The sequence below is a fragment of the Anoplophora glabripennis genome, unplaced genomic scaffold (assembly GCF_000390285.2).
Source record: "Anoplophora glabripennis isolate ALB-LARVAE unplaced genomic scaffold, Agla_2.0 scaffold443, whole genome shotgun sequence".
NCBI lineage: Eukaryota > Metazoa > Arthropoda > Insecta > Coleoptera > Cerambycidae > Anoplophora > Anoplophora glabripennis.
Genome location: NW_019416591.1, coordinates 43,994 through 69,484, shown reverse-complemented (window position 1 = coordinate 69,484; position 25,491 = coordinate 43,994). Strand labels below are relative to the sequence as shown.

Genomic DNA, 25,491 nt, shown 5'->3' with positions numbered 1-25,491 from the left:
GGTCGTTTCGCGATAACTAAAAATAAGTTCCTGTTCATTATTCAATTACTTATTACGATTTGTAACAGAAAACAGAATGTCTCAAATACAAATGTCAAAATGTTAGTCACTCATCAAAAACAAATTGTGTCCAATAATATTGATTGAAGACAATATAATTTTATAAAATGCTTGTTATCCGTCACTTTTATTTAATTAATAATAAGCAAATAGATTCACAAAAAATTGATTGACCGATTAATACTAATATGTATTTTTATTTTTTAGGTTAGAAGGATTCAGAATACCGGACCAAAAATGTGAGGAAACAAGAAAAATATTAGATAAGAGTTGCCGTTTTTGATTTAAATATCTACATCGGCATGGTTATAATTTTGGCATTTATTTCTCGGCCACCCCGTACCACCGTACTCATCACTTTTATTAGGTATTTAAGAATATTGGGACCTAGATATATCTAATTATAAATATTTGTGGGTCTAAAATTAGCATGGCTTTTTTTATTACTTTAATCATTGTTACCTAATGTAATCATTACAGTGTTACAATTTCAGAAGCGCATCTAATAATACTGGGGTGCCTTAACATTCCGAATTACTGAAACATTTGGAAGACCAAATCTCAGACCCTTTAGGGTAAGTTTTTCTGTGTCAACCCTTATTAATTCCGAGGGAGGACAATGATACCCTTCCGATATTATCAAATATTCAACGGAACACCTTTTCCTGAATGTCCCTCCCCGAAGTTTTCAATGACGTTAGTTAGGAAGTTATTCCTAAAGGATAGACTGTAAACTTTCCGGGAAGGGTTCTTTGAAAAAGTTTCCCCGTTTTGCACGCGTTTTCACACTTATTCGGGATGAGATCTTATTGTCTCTCTATTTGTGAAGAATCCCGAATTGAATAAATTGGAGTTCGGCCTTTTTAAACGCGATAACTTACTAGGAAGGATAATTTGAAGGGGGATTCTCGAAGCAAGGGCGATACTTTGTGATTTTCATGCGATAAGGCTAAATTGTTATTAGAAGTTGCCGTTGAAATTCTACACCTTAATTTACAGTATACTTGTTTAGTACAAAAGTAATTATTTTCCGCTTCGTTAAGAAAGTTTGTAACCCCTCTTGCCGCTATTTGAAAACGTTGAAGTATACAGGGTATCACGAAAACAGTGTAACAAACTTTGAGGTCTGGTCTGGTCCGATAACCTCCTTATTAAAGGTTAATTCTGTATAAAATATTTCTCATATCTGTGAGTGTAGTGACTAGAACCTTGTGCATACTAGATATCAACAAGTTCAATTTTTTCCAATTTTTCTGCGAAGAAAACAGTTTTTCCAAAACTCAATTTTTCCAGAAATTTTAAGCCCTAGGTTTAGGCCATTGGTGGGGGTGTTTTCCGTTTAACTTCATTGTAACACATTTTAGGGTAAATGTTCAAATGAACAATCTCTCTTATTTTGGTTAATTTAGTAGATATTACACCATTTTTTGGCACAGTTAAGTATATGATGTACAATTTTCGATAATTTGCTATTTATTCAAATACGTACCTGTTCGTTTTCGCTCATTTAGAGTAATTACTATCATGCATTAAAGATTCTTTAAAAATTTACAGTGCCACGAGAAAGTGAAATAATATTCTAAACAATACGTGATTCTTTTTTACCATGAGAAATAAATTTAAGAGGACATACATTTTTTAATTTTGAAATGTATTGACGTTTGACAAATAAAAACAAAATACATTTGACTTTTAAGTGAGTTTTATAATAGGCTTTTTTTCGCGAGTGAAGTCGTATGTTGTAGTATGTGTAGTATGAGTGAATATTACGTTTTTGCGAGAAGAGTCAGTCATTTAAACTACTATTTGACGTCACAAGTTTAGTTCAAATGACTGAACTCTTCACCCTTCAGCTGAATATTCTGTTGGTATATTCAACTAGTATTGTCAGCCGGTAACTTAACCTTTTTCTTTTTGACATTTTGTTTGAATGAGGATAAAAATCGTTCAGCAAAATGATGGATTCTGATACGGCTGTGGAAGTGGTCAGTTTAAATTTAAATTTTAGAGGCACAGATGTTTTAGTAAACGTAGACGTTGAAACAGCAAATATTTTACTTAATGGTAAGATTAATTTTTTATATGGGATATATTTGCGATCCACTTTGCTTCAGGATTATCCTCTTTTTTTTTTGTGACCTAGGCCAGGGATAATATTGGTGGAATCATTTGTAATTCAGGTCTTTTTCGTATGAATTACATAAAAAACCGACCTCTTTCTAGTTTAATTTTTTTTTATAAAAAGTTTAACATACTTTTCACGCTTTTTAAATTTGCCACTTAAAAATATTCCAATGAAAGCATTGATATATTCCTTCAGTTTTATTCGAAGCAAATACATTATTATTTAGTGAGATAACACCAATTCCCACAACACAAGCAATAAAGGATGACAAATTATGGTTACTGGTTAGAAGTTAGAACCCATATGTCAAAGTCGTCAAAATACATATTACAATATGACAGGTTGCACCACTGAATAGTGAATATATACATTTTCGCGATCTGTTCAGGTTAGACAAGGTTAGAAAAAAGATGAAAAGAGATAGAAACAGTAACTACAAGTCAGACGTATTCACCAATATTCACTCGCGAAAAAAAGCCTAATTAAAGTTTCGATAACGGAAACAGAAAGTACTTTGTTAATAATTTATTGTTTCAATGATAACTGAGTAGTAATTATGAAGACTGTTAAGCAAAACAAATTTATAAAATCAACCCCTTAAAATGAGAAATGCCAAATAAGAAGAGTTTGATGTGTTTTTTTTTTATATTTTTATTGAGAACAATAATATTTTTATTAAATGCACCCCAGTTATATCCTTTCTTATATTAAAATGATGTATTAAAAAAATTTGTTTTTTTTTGGGAAAAAATATATTTACTGTCCTATTTACATTTTCAAAACGTGTCGGGTTCACTTTTGATCTCTAACTCTGGTTCCCAAATCATTTCAGCTTTCGGTTTTGGTATGGAATGTTCATCGCTTGTGTTTTTATACAGAAGTTCTATGCTACTCGTAGTCGGTAACTTGGCAAAATGGTCAATTACTTGCGAATACCACTGAGTATTCTTCCCCATCTCGAGCAGTAGGTCCCTTTCTATAGCCAGCACGGCCAGTCCGCTCCTGGGTTCTTCTTTTTTCTGCGAACCGCAGTAAGAATTGATCCGGTTCAGAACGCACAACATCCCTTCTAACGGTTCAGCGTACGAAGGGACGGTCACAACTAGTTCAAGAAGCTTGTACAGCTCCGGAACGTTATCTCTTATGTCGTTGTCGTGGACGAACTTTAAGATGTCCTTAATCTGGTTTATGTTGCGCTCTCCAAAGCCGCCTATAGAGGGGTCGCCGTAGAGCAAATCCAGGTCGCTTCTCAACTTAGTGGTGTCGAAAAATTTGGGGTAGTTCTCCCTTATGCTTAGGAGTAGAGCGCTATCTAAAGGTTTGGTTTGTGCTGCGTCCAAGGCGAAATTTTCCACGCCCACCAGTACGAAGAAGTCACCCAGTTCTATGTCCAGAAACCTTCCTTCTATTTCGTGGATGAGGTTGTCCAGAATTTGCACGTTTAACGCGAACATGTTGGCTATAGTGGACGCGCTTATATCTGCACTGGGAGCTTGAACGGCATTTCGGATTAAATAATTAAAATCCGAATTAACTTTGTATATCTTTAAATTTTTTATCAAAGAGTTGACCTCTCTGCGACACTCCTTGGCGTTTAGGATTCTCCCTTGGATGCGGTTGATAAATTCTCCGATCAGCGAGAAGAATTTGGCGAACATCGTGACGAAGATCAGGAACCTGAAGTTTTTCATGTGATTTATTAAGTTGACGGCTGCAGCGACGCGGGTTAGGGCGTTTTCATACTGTTCGTCCGTAGTGATGTATTCCAGGAGCCTCAGCAACGGTTCATATTGGGTTTTTAAGTTCGCAACACACGTCGGGATGGATTCGAATAGCTTCTTGTCCGGTTGAAAGTTCAGGTCTTGGAAAAATTTGCAGAACAGCGCTATCACGGAAAAGAACAGTTTGCATTCTTGGACAGAGCTCAGAGCTTGCGACAGGACTACCCCGAAGTCCAACGCGTAGTAGTGCACCAGCTGAGCTTGGCAGTGGGGATGTTGCCGACTTTTCACGTTTTGTTGCAGACTGTACAGCTCTGTTGCTTTCACCACCCGACCGTCGTAGCTCTGGGTGATCATCTTTTCTTTGTAATTGAATCTGTCGAGAGCCGTGTCCAATATGGCGGCTACCTCTTCCGCTTTTGCTCCGTGGTTGACTTCGAAGAGTCCGATGAATCTTTCTACGGGCACCCCATTGGTTACGTACCTTATAGAAACAGATATGCGTTTGAATTGTATGTCGGAATTCATCTCGCCCACCATTAGAGAGAAAAAAGTCGCCCTAGACACTTCTTCTGCTATCCTTTGGTGGATCGCCTGTTCCATAGACTGAATTAAACCGATTTGAATCGTAGACGTCAAACCGTGGAAACTGTGACCCTGCTCAAGCTGGGTGCGGACGACGTCGTCGTATTTTTTCATCAGGTGTACCATACCTTAAAACAAAAATGTTTTAATATTTCTTATTATTCCCCGAAAAAATTTTAGTGGGCGCCTATGAGCATAGTCTTAGAGATTGTGGGAAGATAAAGTGAAAGTCATGTGAAAGATTCCTCTAATTTTTGTTTTTCGGATTAATATGGAGGTGGAAAATTACAAAGTTCTAATAAGAGCGTATAAAATATATTTTTTTAAAATATCATAAAAAGAAGGAATAGGGTAATGTCGATGAAGTATAGTGGATGCTCCTGCTAAAACAGGGAGTTAAAGAAGTAAAATTACAGTGATTTTTATGAAAATGAATTGCTATATTTTTTTTTTTAGTGAAAGGCTAACGATTTAATACCATATAAAACATATCATAAAACATACAAAATAGGATGTTAATTATCATATTATTAGTCGTGCTTATAGTTTCTTCTTAGAATGAGATCAATTACGAATGCAATACCTCATAATTTTTTTTGGATATTGTTTTTACTTAAATTTGTGTAAGTACTTGCACACAATGAAAATATCAATGAAAAACAAATGCAGGATAAACATAATTTACACACAAAAAAAAGAAAAATTACTTGACTCGTCTTTATTCAGAAGTCACAATAATTTGATTTTGCACAAGGTAGAAAAAAACATATTTTTTTAAATGACAGGGTCTAATTAATTTTAAATAAACTATAGAACGAGGGGCGATCCGCTGATGTAATCTTCGTGCGTTTGCCCTGGAATCTTTATGTAATCTACGTAATCTTATCTGTAATCTATGTAATCTATCTGTAATCTACGTAATCTTATCTGTAATCCTCGCTGTAATCTATGTAATCAGCTAATGAATTTCGTCGATGTAGTCGTTATACAACCCCCCCCCCCCTACCTCATTTTCCAAAGAATGCCACAGAAACCTCGACAGAAACCTATATGGTGCGATTGGTGTGTTCCGAAGGGCAATCCGCCAAGGAAAAAACAGACGAAGATTACAAAATTTCTGAAATCTCTTGTAATGTATCTGCAGATTTCAATATCAATTCAAAAAATATTACAAATTTCATATAAATAATCAAGATTACAACACATTTCAGGAGATTTCAGAGTTATTTTAGTAGATTTCAATGATTACTTAAGATTTCAATAGGATTATTAGAAATTAAAAGAATATTTCAAAATTTCTTAATAAGGTTTCAAGGAATACGGGAAGATTACAATAAGTTTTGAATGTCCATTTGAACAAAAATAATTGAATTAACTTCAAATGTCATTCATTTCATTCATTAACAGTAGTACTTTGATTAAGAATTTCCAGTATCAGGCATTTTTTGGGCAAAAATTGTAACATTCTGATTAAGTTTTTTGTTCGAATGAACGTTAAAAACATTTTGTCATGACAAAAATGATAATGCTATTTTGAAAGTAGGTAAGTATTTTCCCAAAAACTAATAAATAAAAAATATATTAAGCTTTTATTAATACTTGCATTTAATACTTTACTTGTATACAGTGTGTTTAAAAAAGACGCGGCAATATTTAAGGGAGTGATTGCTCAGGTCAGTTTATAAAAAAAGTCCTATAAACATAGGTCCGCAAACGCTTCGTTACCGATCTACAGAATGTGAAATTTCATTAAAAAACAGTAAAAATTAAATTTCTCTAAAACGCAGCCCCTTATTATTACCTACTACAAACAACAGTATGTACCACATTTCAAAAATCAATCAAATTTGATAATTTGAATTTCTTTGTTCAATAATTTAAATTTCTCAATTAAAACAACATTGGGTTTAGGTGCGCAATAAAATGTTTTTTATTTTTTTACTCAATAACGGTGTGACGTACGGTGCGTATAATCTGAGGAAAGCTTTCTTCTTCATAATTGAACAAGGAATTAAAAAATTATATTTTTAGAAAAACCAGCGGGGTCCTATTTTTTTCATTAAAAATAGCTAGTCACTGGTAAGACTAAAAAATCGTTTTGTATTGCAAAGTACGCGTCTGCCATAGCTATTGACAGGCCTAAAATTTCATTATAATATCAAGAGGTTTTGGAGAAATTTAATTTTTACTGTTTTTTTAATGAAATTTCAACATTCTGTAGATCGGTAACGAAGCGTTTGCGGACGTATGTTTATAGGAACTTTTTTTTATAAAATGATCTGGGCAATCACCCCCTTAAATATTGCCGCGTCTTTTTTAAATACACTGTATACAGGTAAAGTATTAAATACAAGTGTTAATAAAAGCTTAAAATATTTCTTATTATTTATTTTTTGGGAAAATGTTTATTTTATGTTACTTTTTTTTTTTTATTTTTATTAGTTTATTGGATTATTATATTTTTATCTTTCAATAAAAATATATACTTACCTACTTTCAAAATGGCGTTATCATTTTTGTCATGACAAAAAGTTTTTAACGTTCATTCGAACAAAAACTTAATCAGAATGTTACAATTTTTGCGTAAAAATGATACTGGAAATTCTTAATCAAAGCACTACTGTTAATGAATGAAATGAATGACAGTTGAAGTTAATTCAATTATTTTTGTTCAAATGGACATTCAAAACTTATTGTAATCTTCCCGTATTCCTTGAAATATTATTAAGAAATTTTGAAATCTTCTTTTAATTTCGAATAATCCTATTGAAATCTTAAATAATCATTGAAATCTACTAAAATAACTCTGAAATCTCCTGAAATGTTTTGTAATCGGTTGGAAGATATTGTAATCTTGATTATTTATATGAAATTTGTAATTTTTTTTTAATCGATATTGAAATCTGCAGATACATTACAAGAGATTTCAGAAATTTTGTAATCTTCGTACGTTTTTTCCTTAGCGGATCGCCCCTCGCTATAGAACGTTGAATGATAAAATATAGGGAAAAATTTTGGTTTGATATTATTTTGTGTATAACTGCTTGTGGTTTTCCATCATTTTATTATGATAAATGGTCCATTTAATTTTCTGTGCATGTACTATTAATAGACTGTTATATTTGTACGAAAAAGAAATGAAAATATTGATGTTACAAAATTTATTTACAATTTATTGCACCCACTTCTACTAGCAGTAATAATTTAGTAACGCCACTGGCTCGGGCAAACATACTCACTTCCGTACAAGTCTTCCTCGTCTTCCCCCCCTCTGAGCGGCACTCCGACACGAGCTAACGTACCAGCAATATCGATTAACCTTTCCAAGTATTCCCTGTTTCTTTTCACCTCTATTTTTTTCCCATGATCCTCCACGCTCTCGGTTTTTTTCTGGCCCTTTTTGCACAACAGTCTCAACTTGACGGTCGCGTAGATATGCTCCCGACTCTCCTCGTGCTTTTTCGTGGCTTGCGAGAGATTCCTCAGGTCGTCGAAGCCCATTTTGTTCCACGTCCTGTTACTGCCCGAAGGGAAAAGGATACAGTTCCAACAGTACAGCTTCTTGTTGACGGTATTGCCTGACAGCCATGTTACTTTCTGGTACCACGTCGTCCAGAACGTACGCTTCTTACCCTTGTCGCTATGCGAGAGGTTCGTCAGGTCGGTAAATCGGCCCTTGCGCACAATCTCCAGCTGCTCCTCTTTGGTGAAACACTTGAAGGGCTTCTCCAGCAGCTCGTTGAGGGAATCCACGCACATTTGGAAGGAATATCGGCACTTTTTTCCAAGCGAAATGCGGCGTAAACAAAGCAACGTCTCGCACAGTGGAGTCGATCGCGGCCGACCTTGCTTTCGAATGGCTACAAGCCGGCGTTCCCAGAGTCTCGCCGACACTCGCGCAGCCCAGGCCAGACAGTTGAGCATCACGTGCGGATGGGTATCGTCGATTCAGCCGGCAACGCAATCTGGTTGAATTAGTGCAGTAGCGCGGTCGAGGTGGCGGCGCGGGGGTCCCTACATTTACGAAAATCATCGCGGAAGGCGATACGATTTGGTTGAAAGTGATATTTTCGCGTATACAAGGTGTAAGTAAATGAATGGGATAATCTCGTGTACAAAATGATACTTCGGCCAAAACAGCTTGATCCAAGGTTGTCAAGCCTAGGAAAATTTCCCTATTCTGAGGAAACTAGCAAACCTCTAGGGAAATAGGGAAACTCAAGCGAAATCTAGGGAAATTTCGTATTTATTTGTTAAAGTCTTATAATAACAACATTTATGGTTTTAACGTTGGTACCTACAGAAAAAATTTACCTATAAATTCAAAAATACAGGGTGATTCAGTCATAATGTCATTAATTTTAACCACGTATTCGGAAGGCTTAATAAAGACAGAAAATCGGAAAAAAAAATTTTTTACTCGACTTTTAAAAATGAAGGAAATCAACCCATAACTCCCGCTACGAGGGCTGCCCTGCCGATGCCCGGATGCTCGGAAAATTTTGTAACGTAATGTCACGAACAGTTGTCGGCTAAAGGAACAGCGTTGCCAAGTTCAGGTTCAAGCTCGCCAGGTTAGTATTTGACATATAACCGACCACTTCGTACACTCGATGCACCTGGGCGACTACAGCTACTACGAAAACAGCCGGTATTTTAGATTTTAAATTAAATTTGTTGATACGATTTTCCTTTGATAAAAGACCGACAACTTTTTGCTACTACACTCGTATTAGTCTAGGGGCTAGGGGCCAGATAGGTTTCCGTAGCCAAACAGAATTCCACGGCTGCAAATAACTTATTTTTAAGTATTTTGACTTCTCGAAACCAAAAAACTTGGTGGCAAAGCCTGAAAGTGGTCAGTTTAATTGTTGTTAACAAATTGAATGTTTAAATGGCTGTAAAAAGTTTATTTTTATAGCTAGTACAATTTTTTATCTGTTAATTATTACGTTTTCTCACAACAAACATATATTTTTTTGAAAATTAAAAAAAGATTAACTTTAACCAAAGTTATTGCAAATTTAGTGCAAATATATTACATTTTCCGTCTCTGCGCGCACCAATTTTACCATATCTCTGGTTCAATTGGACGGATTGAGACGCACATCTCATTTTAAAACTTAAACTTTATTTTACAAGATAGGTAAGTTCCATTGATTAATTAATTTATTTAAAAATTAATGGCAGCTTAGAAAGTTGTGGAATTTCAACGAAAATGTTGGCTTTATTGGTTTATAAAACTTTTTTTGTTATTCAATTTTTATGAAAAGCCAAAAAAGTTACCGGTTATTGTTCCTCGCATCCTAACAATGATTTCATGCCTTGCTTGATTGTTAGAATGCAAAGAACAATATCCGGTAACTTTTTTGGCTTTTCGTCGAAGTTGAATAATAAAAAAAACCTTATAAACAATTAAAACCGGCATTTTCGTTGAAATTTCACAACTTTCTAAGATGCCATTAATTATTAAATAAATTAATAAATAAATGGAACTTAGAACCAGATATGGTAAAATTAGTGCGCACGGAGACGGAAAATGTAAGAAATTTGCACTAAATTTGCAATAACTTTGGTTAAAGTTAATTTTTTTTAATTTCCAAAAAAATACATATTTGTTATGAGAAAACGTAACTATTAGCGAATAAATTGTACTAGCTATAAAAATAAACTTTTTACAGCCATTTAAACATTTAATTTGTTGATAACAATTAAACTGACCACTTTCAGGCTTTGCGACCAAGTTTCTTTGGATTCAAGAGGTCAAATATTTAAGAATAAGTTGTTTGCACATCTGGCTCCTGGACTATATGGTGCACGTGTGCAAATTAAAACTGGGTTAAAAGGTTACTGAACCACAGGTTACCCTAGGTCGGAAACACGACGTACCGAGTTGTTTATTTGTCTCCGTCCCATTGTTTTTTTATGGAATATACAAGTCTCTCTTCTAATTGCAGTCAATATTTAAATACTGCATACAATTTATCCTCTCTTTATAATTTATCTAGTGAGTGTTGGTTTTTTATGACATTATTTCTGTAACGAAATTGAAATGGTTATGAAATGAAATTTAAATTATTTGAACTTTTGGGGTTTTGTAACTTCAATATTAAATCTTATTTAAAGTGAAACAGCTAATTTCTTTGCAGCCATAATAGTCACATTTGGTCAGATGAAACACACTACTACCCGCACACTACTCGTCGGTGGTATAGCTTTCAGAGGAGATTCGGTGTCAATGTCAATGGCGATCGTTTAATTGGGCCGCATTTTCTACCTGAACATCTGAATGGGCCGCGTTACTAATTTTTAGTAGAATTGTTTGAAAACCTTCCCCTTCGGGCTTACAGCAAATGTTGTTAAAATATTAAAATTATGATGCTAATAAAAACTGATTTTTGGCAAGGCATGCTCAGACCTCGAGGTTCTTGCTGGGCAACAATAACAATTTAATATGTTGATTGCATAAATAAAAAATAATTTATAGCATTTTAAATTATTATTGGCTGACGTGAGCAAAACCGTTTATTTTTTTTCTTTATTTTAGTGAAAATATATAAATATGGCAACGTTGCATCTAGGGCGCGTTGTTCATAGGTTCATATCGTAGCCGTGCATAATATTGTGACGTCAGCCGGTCAGTAACAGCCTGAAAATAATGATTTGAAAATATTTTTTTTCAGCTTAAATATGCATTTAATTTTTTTTTAATCACGCCATCGTATTATACCCATTTTTCTCTATCTGCTCTTAAAATTAATGACATTATATGACTGAATCACCCTGTATAGATGTAAGTTTTAGACCTAAATGAGTTTTTATTTATTTTTAGATGTATTCAATGTTGATTTGTACTGAACACATATTAAACTATTGAAGCCGTAGAATTTAGATTTCCAGTTATTTCTTAAACTAATTTTATAAACCCAACTAAATAAATCTAGAGAAAAATACATCAATTTAGGGAAAGTACACAGGTACTTACTTTCTTTTAGAATTGATTGTCAACTCTGTCTTGGTCCAAAGTTGTTTCAGCCCGGGACTGCAAGTTTCACTGAGGCCCTTTTTCTTAAAAAAAAGATATAAAATTTCAAAACGTAAATACTTTCTGGTTTGATTCTAAAAAAAAAGTAAAATCTAAACACCCTTGTTGCATGTTTCCAGAACTTGCCGCGAGGCACAGATACCCTAATATCTAATAAAAGTTTGACATAGATTTATGCCATGTTGTAATAATATAAGTAAATAAAATATCCCTTTTATTTCTCCCTTTCGCAATTGTAATATGAATGATTAATAGAATAGAATAATAAATTAAAATTACATGAATCACACCAAATTTCGAATTGCTGCACTGCACTGCTAGGCAATTTGTCTCTTACAGAGTTTTTAACTATGCATTAAGCACTAGATATACATCTTGAACGATTTTCATAACGGAGGGTTCCATAACTTCCACATTAACAACCGGATCGTTCCACAGCGTAGAATTTCCAAAATTCATCGCGTTTCAGAAGACACGTTGGTGTCAATTCATCAGTTTACGTTTCCGTGTATTTTCAGAAGCAATCTCCTCCATCGTGTCGATTCGTTGTCAGCGTAATTATAGCGGATTCATTTTCGTTCTTCTCTTCGCCGGGCGAATAAAAAAAAACGTTTACGTTCTCTAGGTGCTTAAAAAACAGAGAGGTTCGCTCTCGGTTCTGCCGGTCGGAAGGGCGATAAAATCTGATGAAAGTCGGCTCGAACGGCGCCCCGCGCCTTCCCTAACCGAATTATAGACGGAAGAGCGGAAGGCGACCTCGAGTTTTATTTGGTCGAGAGAGCCGTCTGTACATAATTAATTCTGGCGTTTATAAATAACCGTTCGTGTTGAAAATCGGGAAAGCGGCGAGCGCCGAAAGGCCGAACCAATTAGCGGCTCGTTTCCGGGGAATGCTACAGGGTGGTCCGCCTGCGCCCGATTCGGGGTAATTCGCCCTCCTGCATTCCTAACCACGCGTGAACGTTTGGAGTCGAATTATGTCTGTGTCGGCATTAGTTTGTGACAGTATGACGAATATGGATGGAGTCAAAACCTACTTACAATGCATGCGATTGAAAAGATGTAGGGTTGCCAACATCGAGTAGGTATGTACATAGGTACTGATCGTATTAACTTACGACTAACGTCGCAAAAAGGAAAGTAAATAATTTTTAACGATAGTGAAAAAAGACAAAGATTCCATTTGTAAGAAAAAATAAATACGTATTTATAAATATAAAAAAATAACTTTAATTTGATTTATTCCATAAAATGAACATAATTGAACATAATGGCGGCAAAAAAAAAGAAGAATTTGGAAATATGGTTATACCTAAGTTTTGTATAACAGTGGGGTAAAGAAAAAGATGCCTGTTACGAGACAGTTCCGACTATGAGGCACCGGACTTTCTCGGGAAATTAGGCCATTTTTTGAAAAGAGCGCCACTGTTCTATATTACCGGCAGTTCACCTTCTATCGTGTTAACTAGGCCGTGTCGCGCGGGAAAGCAGTTGGCTGTGCGGCAAGTTTCTGTGTGCCGGTCGCCAAAGTACTTGCAGTGCAGCGTACAGTGTTGTTTATTATTAACATAAAGCTAACATGACGTAGTATCTACTTATCATGCCGTTGAGTCAATTTTTTTCATGCTTTTACCAACTAACCTAAAACTGAAAATTTCTTAAGACCCTAGTACAGGGGTCGGCAACCTTTTTTGGCTGCGGGTTAAAATCAACCACAGTGTGAATATTAAATGGACGTTTGGGTCAGTGATATTTTCATTTTAAAACAGTCGTTTAGTGAGAGTAAGAAACATTTTATTAAGAAAATAATTACGATACGCTTTTAAACTTTAATTATTATTATAAAAACTAATAAAATTCTAATTATTATAAAAAGAAACATTTAGAAGTTACCTAAGTGAAATAATTATTATTATTTAAAAAAATATATTGCCAGGAACAAACAAAAAGCAAAAAGAGGTTATTTCAAGATTGACGTGCGCGCAAAAACAAAGCATCTATTTTCAATTTTTTTTATTCTCAAAATATTCGTTTCATGTTTATTTTATAATTTATTTTTATATATTATACTTTTTTAGGAAATAAAGTGGGTCACTTGAAATTAGTAAATGGGTCACTCGGTGACCCGCGGGTCATAGGTTGCCGACCCCTGCCCTAGTATGAGACACCTGAGAGCTCCTAATATGAGGTAACTCATATTACGGGACAAGGCGTCGCATATAACGGTAAAGCATTTTCACCACTGGGTAACTAGTATAGATGAGCGAAACAAGAGCGAGAGATGCAAAGATAGGTCTAGTCGTGCAGGTTCAGCTAGCTTGATAACATCTCCGTACAAACTACAGAAGAAGCTTTGAAGAGAAAAAAAGGAAAAGGAGGCAAAAAAAAGGAAAAACAAAGAAAGCCAAGGAAAAGTGCTGCAAAAGGAAAAGGAACAGGGAAAAGGAGAGTTTTTACTGAATCATCAACGTTCAGTAAAGATTTGTTATAAAAACTTTTCATATACTTACCTAATATGGAATTTTAGAAAATTTCTAGAAACGTCCTTAATATTCATTTGTTTGGCATAAATCTACTTAAGAACTAACAGAAATTCCCGTAGTCAATCTGAATTAAGCCGTATAACGGCAACCGCTCTAAAACAAACAGAAAGCAGTTGGCTTGATAAAATTGTAAAAATTTTAAAACAAACGTCGAAATAAAGCAAGATTATAAACTAATAGTCCAATTAACTAAGCCTTTACATCGAAATTTTGTCAACTTGGCTGAATTTTTGATATGAGTTAGTTTAAGGTATATTATAACAATAAGTGAGAGTAATTTTTTGTTCAACCCCCGGCCAAGGGTGGAAAAAGATAAAACAAAGGGCTTTTTCAAGATAACTCAAAAAGGGTAAGAGCTAGAAAAAAAAGTTTTTCATGAAAGTTGTAAAGCAGACAATTCTACATAAAAATGGTCCCTTAGCTTTTTCTTGTACTATTAAAATTAACAGAGTTAGGGAGGCTAGAAGTTAAGGGAAGATTTCAGAAATTTAATTTTGTTAAATCATTAAAATTAACGATTAAAAATTTGATTTTTTGTTATAACTTTCTTATTAAAAATTAAAAAATATATCTATTTCTCTGAAAAGAAAAGTTACATATTTTAGAGCAGATTGAAAAAAAAAATTACAAAATTCAATCATTTTTCTGTTTGTTATGACTTTTTTTAAATTTCTGAAATCTTCCCTTAACTTCTAGCCTCCCTAACTCTGTTAATTTTAATAGTACAAGAAAAAGCTAAGAGACCATTTTTATGTAGAATTGTATGCTCTATGACTTTTATAAGAAACTTATTTTTTTAGCCGTTGCCCCTTTCGAGTTATCTTGAAAAAGCCCTTTGTTTTATCTTTTTCCACCCTTGGCCGGGGGTTGAACAAAAAATTACTCTCACTTATTGTTATAATATACCTTAAACTAACTCATATCAAAAATTCAGCCAAGTTGGCAAAATTTCGATTTAAAGGCTTAGTTAATTGGACTATAAACTGAAATAACTGATAAAGTATAAACATTACCTTAATATACAAACAAGTTTTATCTGCGAATAACTAATTATTTCCAGAATAGCAGAGAAAAAAATCAAGTTAAGCAAAAACCTGAAAAATATTTTTCCGTTTACCTACCTGTCAGGCGCAAAATTAGAACATTCAGGACTAAAGTAAATTTACTATTAATTTGTAAAAATTGACCATTATCTGTAGAGGAATTAATTAAACATTTTGAAGACAAAACAAAAGATAAAGATAAATCGCCTATTTAGCGGGATATTCAAATATCTGCCTTATTTGGTTGAGGTATCACAGATATATGAAAATGACGGTAGGTATTCGCCAATTTATTACCAATTCCCCTCTCGGAACTGGGACGGCAACACATTACGAGTAAATTGTAAATTGTTCAGACACAAAGCGGTTCTCTAGCAATCGATCCGCCGCCATTATCATCAATCTATCCTGCGTAAATTGTTTGCACGTGACGGTAACAAACTAATAACTAATTGCTTACTTTGCGCGACCGTGTTATTTGCATACATCTAAACATTATATATAGCATTTTCCTTCTCCCGTGGATCAGATAAATCAGGCCCTCGTGCGCTATAAATCAAAACTTTCCGGTAGCAACATGTGAGCCGCTGGGATGTAATTGTTGTAGTGATTAGCGGACAATGTAGTCGGTTTCGGGGGGTGGAGGGGAGGGGAACTTATTACGGGGATTTCGTTTGTATAAATATAGGCATAACAGAACTTTCATCAAAATTCGAAGAAATCGTTGAAATCAGTTCTAGAACTGTGGTGTAGCTAACAGGAAAATATACCTGCTTACATGTTTTAAATACTTTCGTTGAATCAATTAATTTAAATTTTTAAATTCAATTCGAACTGAAAATTTTTAGGTATTTGAAAATTTTGATAACTAGAAACTTTATTAACATTTTATGGGTCTGAACGATATCTTCCAGAATAAATTTTTAAATTTGTAAACCAGTAATTACTAAAGACCGGCACGGCATAAAAATTACGTACATAATAATATAAATTAACGCGCGCATCTCTATAATAATTTTTAGGCTAGCTCATAATTTAATGCATTAATTGTAACCCCACAGGAAAAGAAATGGGAACGGTTATGTATAGAATGAGATGGATATTATGTAGATTAGGACAATTTTAAAACCAAAGCCGCTCTTTATTCATTATTTATTTATTTTTTTTCAATGGAAATTCAGTTAAAATAAATTAACTATTTGAATTTAACCAAAAATACATTCTTCAAAAAAATGTTTTTTCAATGTATTGTCTTTGCGTCTTTCTTTAAGTTTGTGGGATCAAAATAATTTTCTCCTAAACAAAAAATCCTAGAATTCAAAATATTTCCCATCTGACGCAAATTTTATGGTGAGAACTGTATAATTTTTTTAATATACTTGTTGAATTTTCCGGAAATTTTGAACCTTCTTTTTACTATATTTCTCATGCTTCTTTTTCTGACGGGAAAGGAATTTTAAAAACAAGAAAGCAGTATTTGCGACTATATGGATACACATCGCATTACGGTGACACTATTACAACGCTTTTTTGGTAGAAGCATTTAGTCCCATGGCCTCGCATAGTTTTCGCATTTTCAAAATAACTCCGAGCACCCTTCTCAACCCAAACTAAGTTTAACAATTACCAATTACTGAGTTGTCATCCCTAGGGGATCGAGTTCCTGCAAATGTATCGCAGGAAATGGAGAGGCGGCGGGGGAAGCTAATCGCGGGAGATTGTTTACCCTACAAAAATTAAAATATAATTTCTAAGTCAAATATCCACATTTTAAAAAGTTTTTCATTGAATTTTCTGAAAAGAATACTTTTTTGAAGATTTATCTGTGTAAATAGGAAATTAAGTATGTAGTTGCTACAGTATTCGTACGAATTGACATTGTATCTTTACGAAGTAGATAAGATTTTTTCTAAAATCCGTGGTGATTTTTCAGTATGGCAAATGTTCCAAATCATTGGCTGTAATATAGTCCATCATTATGTAAACTTTAAACTTTTTAAACATTTTGTTAAATTGCCATGGAAATTTACCATATTATACCTATTTTGGAAAATTCATATTTTAATTTTTACTGTAATTTTCGTATACCTACCTATGTATTTCAAGTTCTTTTTGGTTGTATATTTTCTCATTATTTATAACAAAGAATATCTAGTTGTAAATTTCACCAAGTACAACGTATCATATGTGCCTACAGAAGGGACAAGAAAACGCAGAAATACAGTTCTATAGACATAACATAACCGCTTTGTTTCATGGTATCGTGGTACATAAAATAATTTCCTGTTTTCAATGCGCTTCTAAGAGAAAAAATAATGTCTATCAGTGAAATAACGGTGTTACTAATACCCCCGAGTGAGGAGCGCAGCTCACAAAGAGTTCAATGATTGGATTTCCTTTAACACACATTTGAAGGAAAGTTGGGAAATTGAAAAATAGTTTAATGTCCCGTGGAACGCCAGTAGGGAAAATAAATTGAAGGGGGCTCTTTCGGTTCAACAAGGAAAGGAGTAATTTAACTTTGAAGTGCATAACTTATATCACTGGTGCTTGCTTGGAAGCGAATTCGACGGGTTAGTGAGATCGCTCTATTTTTCCTAACAGATTCGCCAAGTTCGTAAGTATTAGGACGTTAAATTTCTGTGCCCTATAGCAGAGCTGGGTAATTCCTGGTGAAAAAGTAATTAGCTATTACAATTCCCTTTTTTTTCCTGTAATTGTAATTGTATTTTAAGTACTTTTTTTTATTAAAGTAATTAGGAATTGTAATTGCTGCAAAATTGTTATAGGAATTGCAATTTGTAATTATATTATTTGTACTATCGAATTACAAATTACTTCTATAAGTACAAATACTTTTTCCAATTGCAATTACTTTTTCTAATAATTATAATTACTTTTAAGATCATGCGTATTGCGTATTTGCGTATAGACTTGCAGACTTCTATTATTTCATTTGAGGAAAGCCTTGTGCCGCGTGAACAATAAAAAATGATTTGGTGAATTAACCTCAGAATTAACAGAGTACATACATTTTATTTTATCATAATTATTATTAATTTAGAAAATATACGAAGTAAAAATATGTTGTCTATAGTATCAAGTTTTATAAAAATATATACTATGTATCTATGTGTTACTGCTCTTATTTTGAGTTGAGAAAACTTCTGGTTCGGTTACTCAGCCTTTCACTCGTACTTGTTCGATTCGTAATTTTTTTAATAATAATTATTGCTTTCAAGTCTACCCAAAATTACTGTATTCTATGTTTTGCAAATGTAGTAACAACCAAAAAAAGAGCATCGGGTTGAATTAATTACCTGACCAATAATATAAAATTATAGTATAAACTGAACTAGTTTAAATTATTAAATTAGGAATAAAAATATAAAAATTCTATATCAGAAAATGAATAAGAATAATCTTTTCATTTTAGTATCAATTCTAATAAATAATAAAACGCAATATTACACAACACTGTTAATTTAAATTTTTAACTTAACTTTTTCCTTTTTCTCTGTTTGGTCACTATAATTTACTTTATCATAAAAGTAATTAGAAAAGTAATTGCTAAATCCATTTTCCATGTAACTGTAATTAAATTAATATAATTCCTTTTTTAAAGAATATACTTTGTAATTATAATTAGTTCCTTTTTTTAAAAAAGTAATTTGTAATTGTAACTATTTTTAAATTAAAAGTAATTACCCAGCTCTGCCCTATAGTAAGGGTTACAGTTTCTATACTAGCAACCTAATATCTCAATATACGGGATGCGATCTTAATATTACGATAGGTATCAACAATGTTTTGAAAAAAATATTTGGACTGCATAAAGCCTTAACCCCGTAATAGAGTTATTTGAAAAGAATATCGCTTGAAAAATACGAAAAATCGCTATTCTGGGCTCCTCCTATATAAATATTTTTAAATAAAACTGGAAATGATCGAAGCCCCAGTGTGATCAATTAAAATTCTGTAGATAATCTTAAATGGAAAAATTCAAACTCCAAACTGTTTCAATTCAATTTATTATTTTAGTACGGTTAAAATTTAAGTTATTGTTACATCTGAAACGTAAGTAATTACTCCCTGGCATTCATTCCAATAATTAAGTTAAATGAACTGGTAAATTAGTTACTCAACACAACTTTTTAATGATGTCGATTTTCATAAATGAAACTTTTAGATTAACCTGCAAACGCAAATTTATTGATATTTTCCGTGTGTACTGTGCACGTATTCAATACCATGGCTAAGTCTTTCCAACTTCTAAATGAACTTTCTCTACGTAACCTCGCGTCACGGTAATACAAAATTTATAGTGGCGTCGTCAGTTTATTCAGATTTTTCAGTTTAAGGAATGGGTAAACGAATTTAATGGATATAAATTGCAATAATCTAATACACGTGACATAAAGAATTAACCGTATTTGCGGGATAAGAATAAAACGACCCAATATCGGCTTTGAGTTACATATTTCTGCAATGAATTTCTTTCAAGGGTACAGTAGCGATATCGTGCAACCTTAACGATCTGATCCAAAACTTTGTTCATTTTAGCAGATAATTATTACCGGGAACACATTATAAGAATGTGACGTGGAGTATAATTTAATGTAATCTACCTAATAATTATCTTCTTGACATTTCTTAACAAACCATTGTTAACATACTTTATATGGAATACATGAAAATTAGAGTAAATTTACCTGGTAATACGTACCTACTACAAAATTCCATAAAATATACGTAATAAAATGAAGGACAATACTAAAGAAAATTATAAAGCACTGAAGAGTATATTGAAAATTTCCAGTTTCACCGTAAAACTGCAGAATAATATAATTATAAGCATACTTATTAGTGTCTTTTTTCCATGTAAACTTTTACTGCAAACTTATACTTTGATTTAATTTGTTGTGCAACGCAACATTTTCTGTAAACGATTTGAATAGTAAAAACTTTTAAATTTTAAACAGACAATATTTATATGGTAATAGCATCTAAATGCATTTCTGTATATCACATCTAAAAAGTTTGCAGAGCAATTTATTTATCTTAAGCAAAATGCACCTAATTATATACAAAAAAACTAGGATAAATACAAATAAGGAAAATGATCTAATTATGTATGACTGATTTGTGATGATTTATCACTTAAACCGACACAGTAAAATATTACTGGGTATATAGAAAAAATAATATTTTTATTTGTAAATATTGATTTCGTAAAAATACAATTAAAACTAGAGTTATTAAATTGTTAATTGTAAATTCTCACTCATTACACCAATAACGTAATTATCCATTTAACCTGAAAAAATTGTTTTTTTTTTGTTAAATTAAATTACAAAATTTTGTTAAGAAATTATGCCTTAATTTTTCGCCTTATACACTTTTTTTTCGAATGCTAAGATATGACAACACATTCAGATATAAATCCACGACGGGAGACGCCCTAATTTCTCACAAAATCAACCATTTGTACACAATTAAGTTACATTATTCTCGTCACATAAATATAACATGTAGCTAATATAGACTTCCCCCAACATGTTACCCTTCTGGGAAAATTTATTGTAGCAAGAACGTTTCCCTTTTGCCCTTCATTAAGTTTTTATACAACATACGGCTACGTCCCGTGAATTTTTCCGATCGCTCTTTGCTTCGGTGGTCTTAATTTGAAACGTACAGAAGTTACTGACGAAACCAACTTTTAGTTTTACAAATTAGATCGTTCAGATTTTGATATATTTTCTAATGATTTGTGCGACGCAGAAGAAGAAAACGCGATTTTAATGGAACTTATTCAATTAGTAAATTGAATGCGAACAACATAAAAGGATTAGGTTACGGGAGTGAAAGACCAGTCTGCAGCATAAGTGTTTCTTTCCTCCGCTCAGAGCTGCGAGGGGGAGATTCGCGAGGGTGAATCAATTTATTCACCGTTTACTCGTGATTAATTTATAATATTATTCGAGATAGCTGTAGAGCACGAATGACTGGATACATTAAGATGTTCTAGGGAGCAGAACGAACCAGATAGTTATCAAGTTTGAATTGAATTATTTTAATTTTAAAGCACTTTCGCATAGTCCTTTACTCAATATATAAATTTGCAATTCGACGAACCTACGTATATTTACCACACTTAATGTTTAATTTTCTTAAGAAACAGGGATGCTTGTAAGATGAAAGAAAAATGTAGGCATTATTACATTGTGATATTTCTACAAAGAATATATTTTTTCTAGCTGGCAAGGTACGACATACCTAAAAGAAATAATTTCGAGGTTTCTAAACACCTTGTATATCTAGTCCTTTAAAACGATATATTTTCATTGGAATTCCGTATACGCCTACCGTTTTACAACCACTTCAAAAATTGAACCTACCCGCGGATGTACATTTTTATCAGTGCGTTTCATTCCCCTCACGAGCTACATCTAAACAGCTTCCGCAAGGATAAAACTCATAAAAGCCCTTGACCAGGCGTGAGTAATGTACCCAGAAAGGATACAGTCAGGGCCATAATCTTCATCCTTCGAGCGAAGCCGATCCGTGTTTTTAGTCCGCGAACTACGACCTCTTAGCCTTTATGAGTACATATATGCTTGGAGGATTGTAAAATTTTTGTGGTCCTCGATGTAGCCGATAGGGACATGAGATGTCTGCTGCTTTTCTTGGGCTACAACTTAACCGTAGTTTCAATTATCATTCGTTTGCGAGGTTCGATATCTTTTTTAATTATTAATTAACTTAACACCTTTAAAAAATAGTAAACAGGGTTAATAATAGAATATATGTATTTTTGAATAAGACAACAAATCAAAAATTCCAATATTGCTTTGAACTCAAGTAATTCTATAATTCTGTAGTGGAAAACAGTGGAAATATCACTCAGCATTAGTGAAAATATCGCTTATTTGCTTGACAATTTTAAAACCGAAAAATCTTTCCTTTGGTGCTACCACTCCTCGCTAAAAACTACTTTGTATGTGCAAAAGAATTGAAAAATACACTAGATCTAGACTAATAGCATTTCTTAAGAAGAAATCAGGGTTAAAAATCCAGCGTATTTAGCGCAGAAGAGGCGATAGATTCTTTATGAAAGCATCAGACGTAATTTTTTTTATGACGAACATCACAATGCACTCCATAATAATATTAAAAAGAAGTTTTGAAATAATGCACCGTATTCGTTAATCCAAACTAGTGTTTATAGTTACAAATTTTTATGCACACCTCCCTATACTGAAATATTGTTGCCGCATACTAAATAATTTCGCCGTTTACTATTTTCGGTACAAGTTTAATAGTTAATTAATTACGCATTATGTATATATGGCTTTAACAAAACGAATTTAACAAAATCAATTTAACAAAGCTTTGTGTCCCGCTTTAAATTTATGAAAACCGCCATTCCCATTAGTTGCTACAATATATGCTGAATTGGAAAGCTCCAACGCGATGGCATAATATACAGTAAAACGTTAATTAAAACTCACTTTTTGCCTGAGGAAGCGAGCGAGAGATGGTTTACAGACTATAACGCTCATTAACATTTCCAATTAACAAATGAACAAATTAATTAGTGTGATCGAGCTAATTTGATGGTATGAAAGTTAATTTTGATATCGTCATTAAATTATTTTGATCTAACAGAATTGACGGGTCTAAAAAACGGTAACACGGACATAATTTACGTTATTGGGATTTCGATCAGGTACTGGCTAAGTGTATGTGTTTGCATTTTGTCAACAATCGAAAATTTAGAAAACCATTAAAATCTACAGGAATGTTTAAATTTCTGTAAAATACCTAATTTTCAAACTTATTCAAATTATGTAGTAGACAGGTTAATATGTATATGATGCTATAAAGTATACAATAATTTTAAATAGTAAAACTTGTTTTCTTTAACTACGAAAATTATTAATTATACTGGTAACTTTTCAAACCGTAAGCGAGCAAGCAAATAAATTAATAGAAATTTTGCTTAGAAATTACGCCTTGATTTCTCGCAGTCTATGAAAGAAATCCTAAAAAATTTCGTGTTCCGAATTAGATTATCGCCAAGCGTACATTAATTAACATCACAACTCCATTCATCCCGCGGCCTCGCAATGAAAACGAATAAATCAACCGGCGCATAACCATGGTGCCGCCTCGGCCCTTTGTCTAAATTTCACCTCTAGTGTAAAGACGTGTTTGCGCTAAAAGACCGAGCAGAAATATATACGCCCCCGGTTTCCTATTACAGGTTATACCGGAACGCCTATTTATCACAATCTCTCTCCTATTCATTTACTAAATCATTTAGATTGTTATCAGCGGCTCCTATCACGCTTGCTCCTAATTTGTATCGGAAAGCGGAAAATTATCGACTAAATTATTTAACGACAGTACACGAATAAGGCGCAATTTATTACTTAACTCTACGCGGATGCTATTTGGGAGGTTCTTATACGAGTAGCTCTGATACAACAACGGCTCATTTAGCATTTTTTTTTTAAATTCAGAGCCATAGTGGCATCCGCAACTGGTCGCATCCAACGGAAGCGATTCCGTCCGTAACGGAATCCCAGATCAGACCCAAAAACCGAAATGAACATCAATACGGACCTAGGGGTTCTAATAGTTCTAACTGGTGGTGGTGACCAGGTACAAAGTCCACCCGAAAAAAACATTAAAACCACTATTAGATACATTCTTGAACGTTTCAAATTCGGTTAAAAAATCTCACTTGCCATTATTATTCATTAACGTTAAATTTTACTGCTGCTAGCTCGTTTATAACGAGCGTTCAAATAAAAACGTGGTCGAAGTTGGCTCTGACACATTGGACGTAGGGCGTAGCTGATAGCGACCAACTTACCCTCATTTCCACATACTTCTATCCTATACTGATCATTTTGCAATTGACTTGAAGCCGAAAAGTGGGGCGACGTACCAGCGTATTCATACGCATGCGTTTACTTTACGAGTTTTGATTGGTTGAAAAGAACCAAGAACGGTGAGCGCCGAGCGGTAAAAAGCCAAACCGAGCTAACCTAAAAAATATTCTCATTTTGTTTTGTGTCGTGCTAGTGCTTTGGTGAAACTGTTATGGTATAGTGTATATTTTAATAAATAAATAAATAAATGTATCTTTTGAGTTTTATTTCATAATCTGTTTAAACCTGCACTAATTCTTCTATTAATTTGTCTTGTGTTGATATTTAGTAAAAATGTTTCAAAATTATACTCGATAAGAGCCTTCCTTAAGGGCCTTTAAATAGTGTTTTCCGCAAAGACAAATAATTTCAAACATTTAATAACTGAATAATCTAAAGTTTATCAAATAATAGGAATGTTATGTCATGCCACCTGAGTATTTTCAAAGACGCCGCAGTAAAACGAATAAACAGGTGCAAAAAACGATCAAACCATCAAGATTTTAGGTACTGAAATCTACGAAAATACTACCTTTTTTATATATAACTCCACATGTAAATATTCTTACATTTACTTCCTTAGTCCTACATATAAAATTGTTTACTTTTATTTATAAGTACGTGAAAATAATTCTTAAAATGTGGGGTTAGGATAAACAGAAAACGCATGTTTTACAAACGCTTTTTTTTTGTTATTATTTTATTTGGGTAAATTTAAATGGTAACAATGAATAAATAAAACATCAAGGATTTTATTTTTGTGCTTACTTTTGTTCTACACGTTTTACTTTTCAAGATTTCAGTACCTAAATATGCCAGAAATTTCACCATTTCTCGGCCACCTTAATCGTGGACATTATTATCGGATTGGTCTGTTACAGATATTTTATAGCATGTTTTTTTATATTATCAAATAAACTGCAGAAACCATTATAATAAATAATTATATAATGAACTTTTTTTATAAAAAAAAGATTGTCAGTTGTGCTCGGCTTGAGCGAATAGTAGCGATTTTTTGAAATACTAAGTCTTGTTTATTAAATACACTAATGTCATTTAAAAAATGTCCAAAATTACGAACATGCATATGTATATAGTTTTAAAAGCATATAAATTTGTATTCTGTTTTATTTTATTTGAGCCTGCAAAATATTAAATAGGTTATGCAGATACTTACGTTATTTATAATATCTTATATGTATATAATCGGCTATAGTACAGAGCATGCCGTGACAATCTTTTAAATTTGAATGCACCCGCGCCTAATTATGGAACATGCGCAAAACACACGGAGTACGTCTCGCCCCCCCCTTTTTGGAAACAAGGTCATCCATTGAAACTATAGGTAATGATCAGTATAGGATAGAAGTATGTGCTCATTTCTCAACGAGCTGTATAGCAGCTGTCAGTTTCAATAACAAAGCGGCGAT

General features: G+C 33.3%; 1 protein-coding gene across 1 annotated transcript; it reads right to left on the bottom strand.

The window, feature by feature from the left end:
- Positions 1-2,851: 2,851 nt before the first annotated feature.
- On the bottom strand, positions 2,852-8,333 carry LOC108909096 (zinc finger MYM-type protein 1-like). The gene is made up of 2 exons (XM_018713329.1): positions 7,731-8,333; positions 2,852-4,619 (listed from the first exon to the last, which is right to left on the bottom strand). Exons 1-2 carry the CDS (start codon positions 8,248-8,250, stop codon positions 2,962-2,964), a joined length of 2,178 nt encoding a protein of 725 aa, XP_018568845.1. The 5' UTR covers positions 8,251-8,333; the 3' UTR covers positions 2,852-2,961.
- Between the last annotated feature and the right edge of the window lie 17,158 nt (positions 8,334-25,491).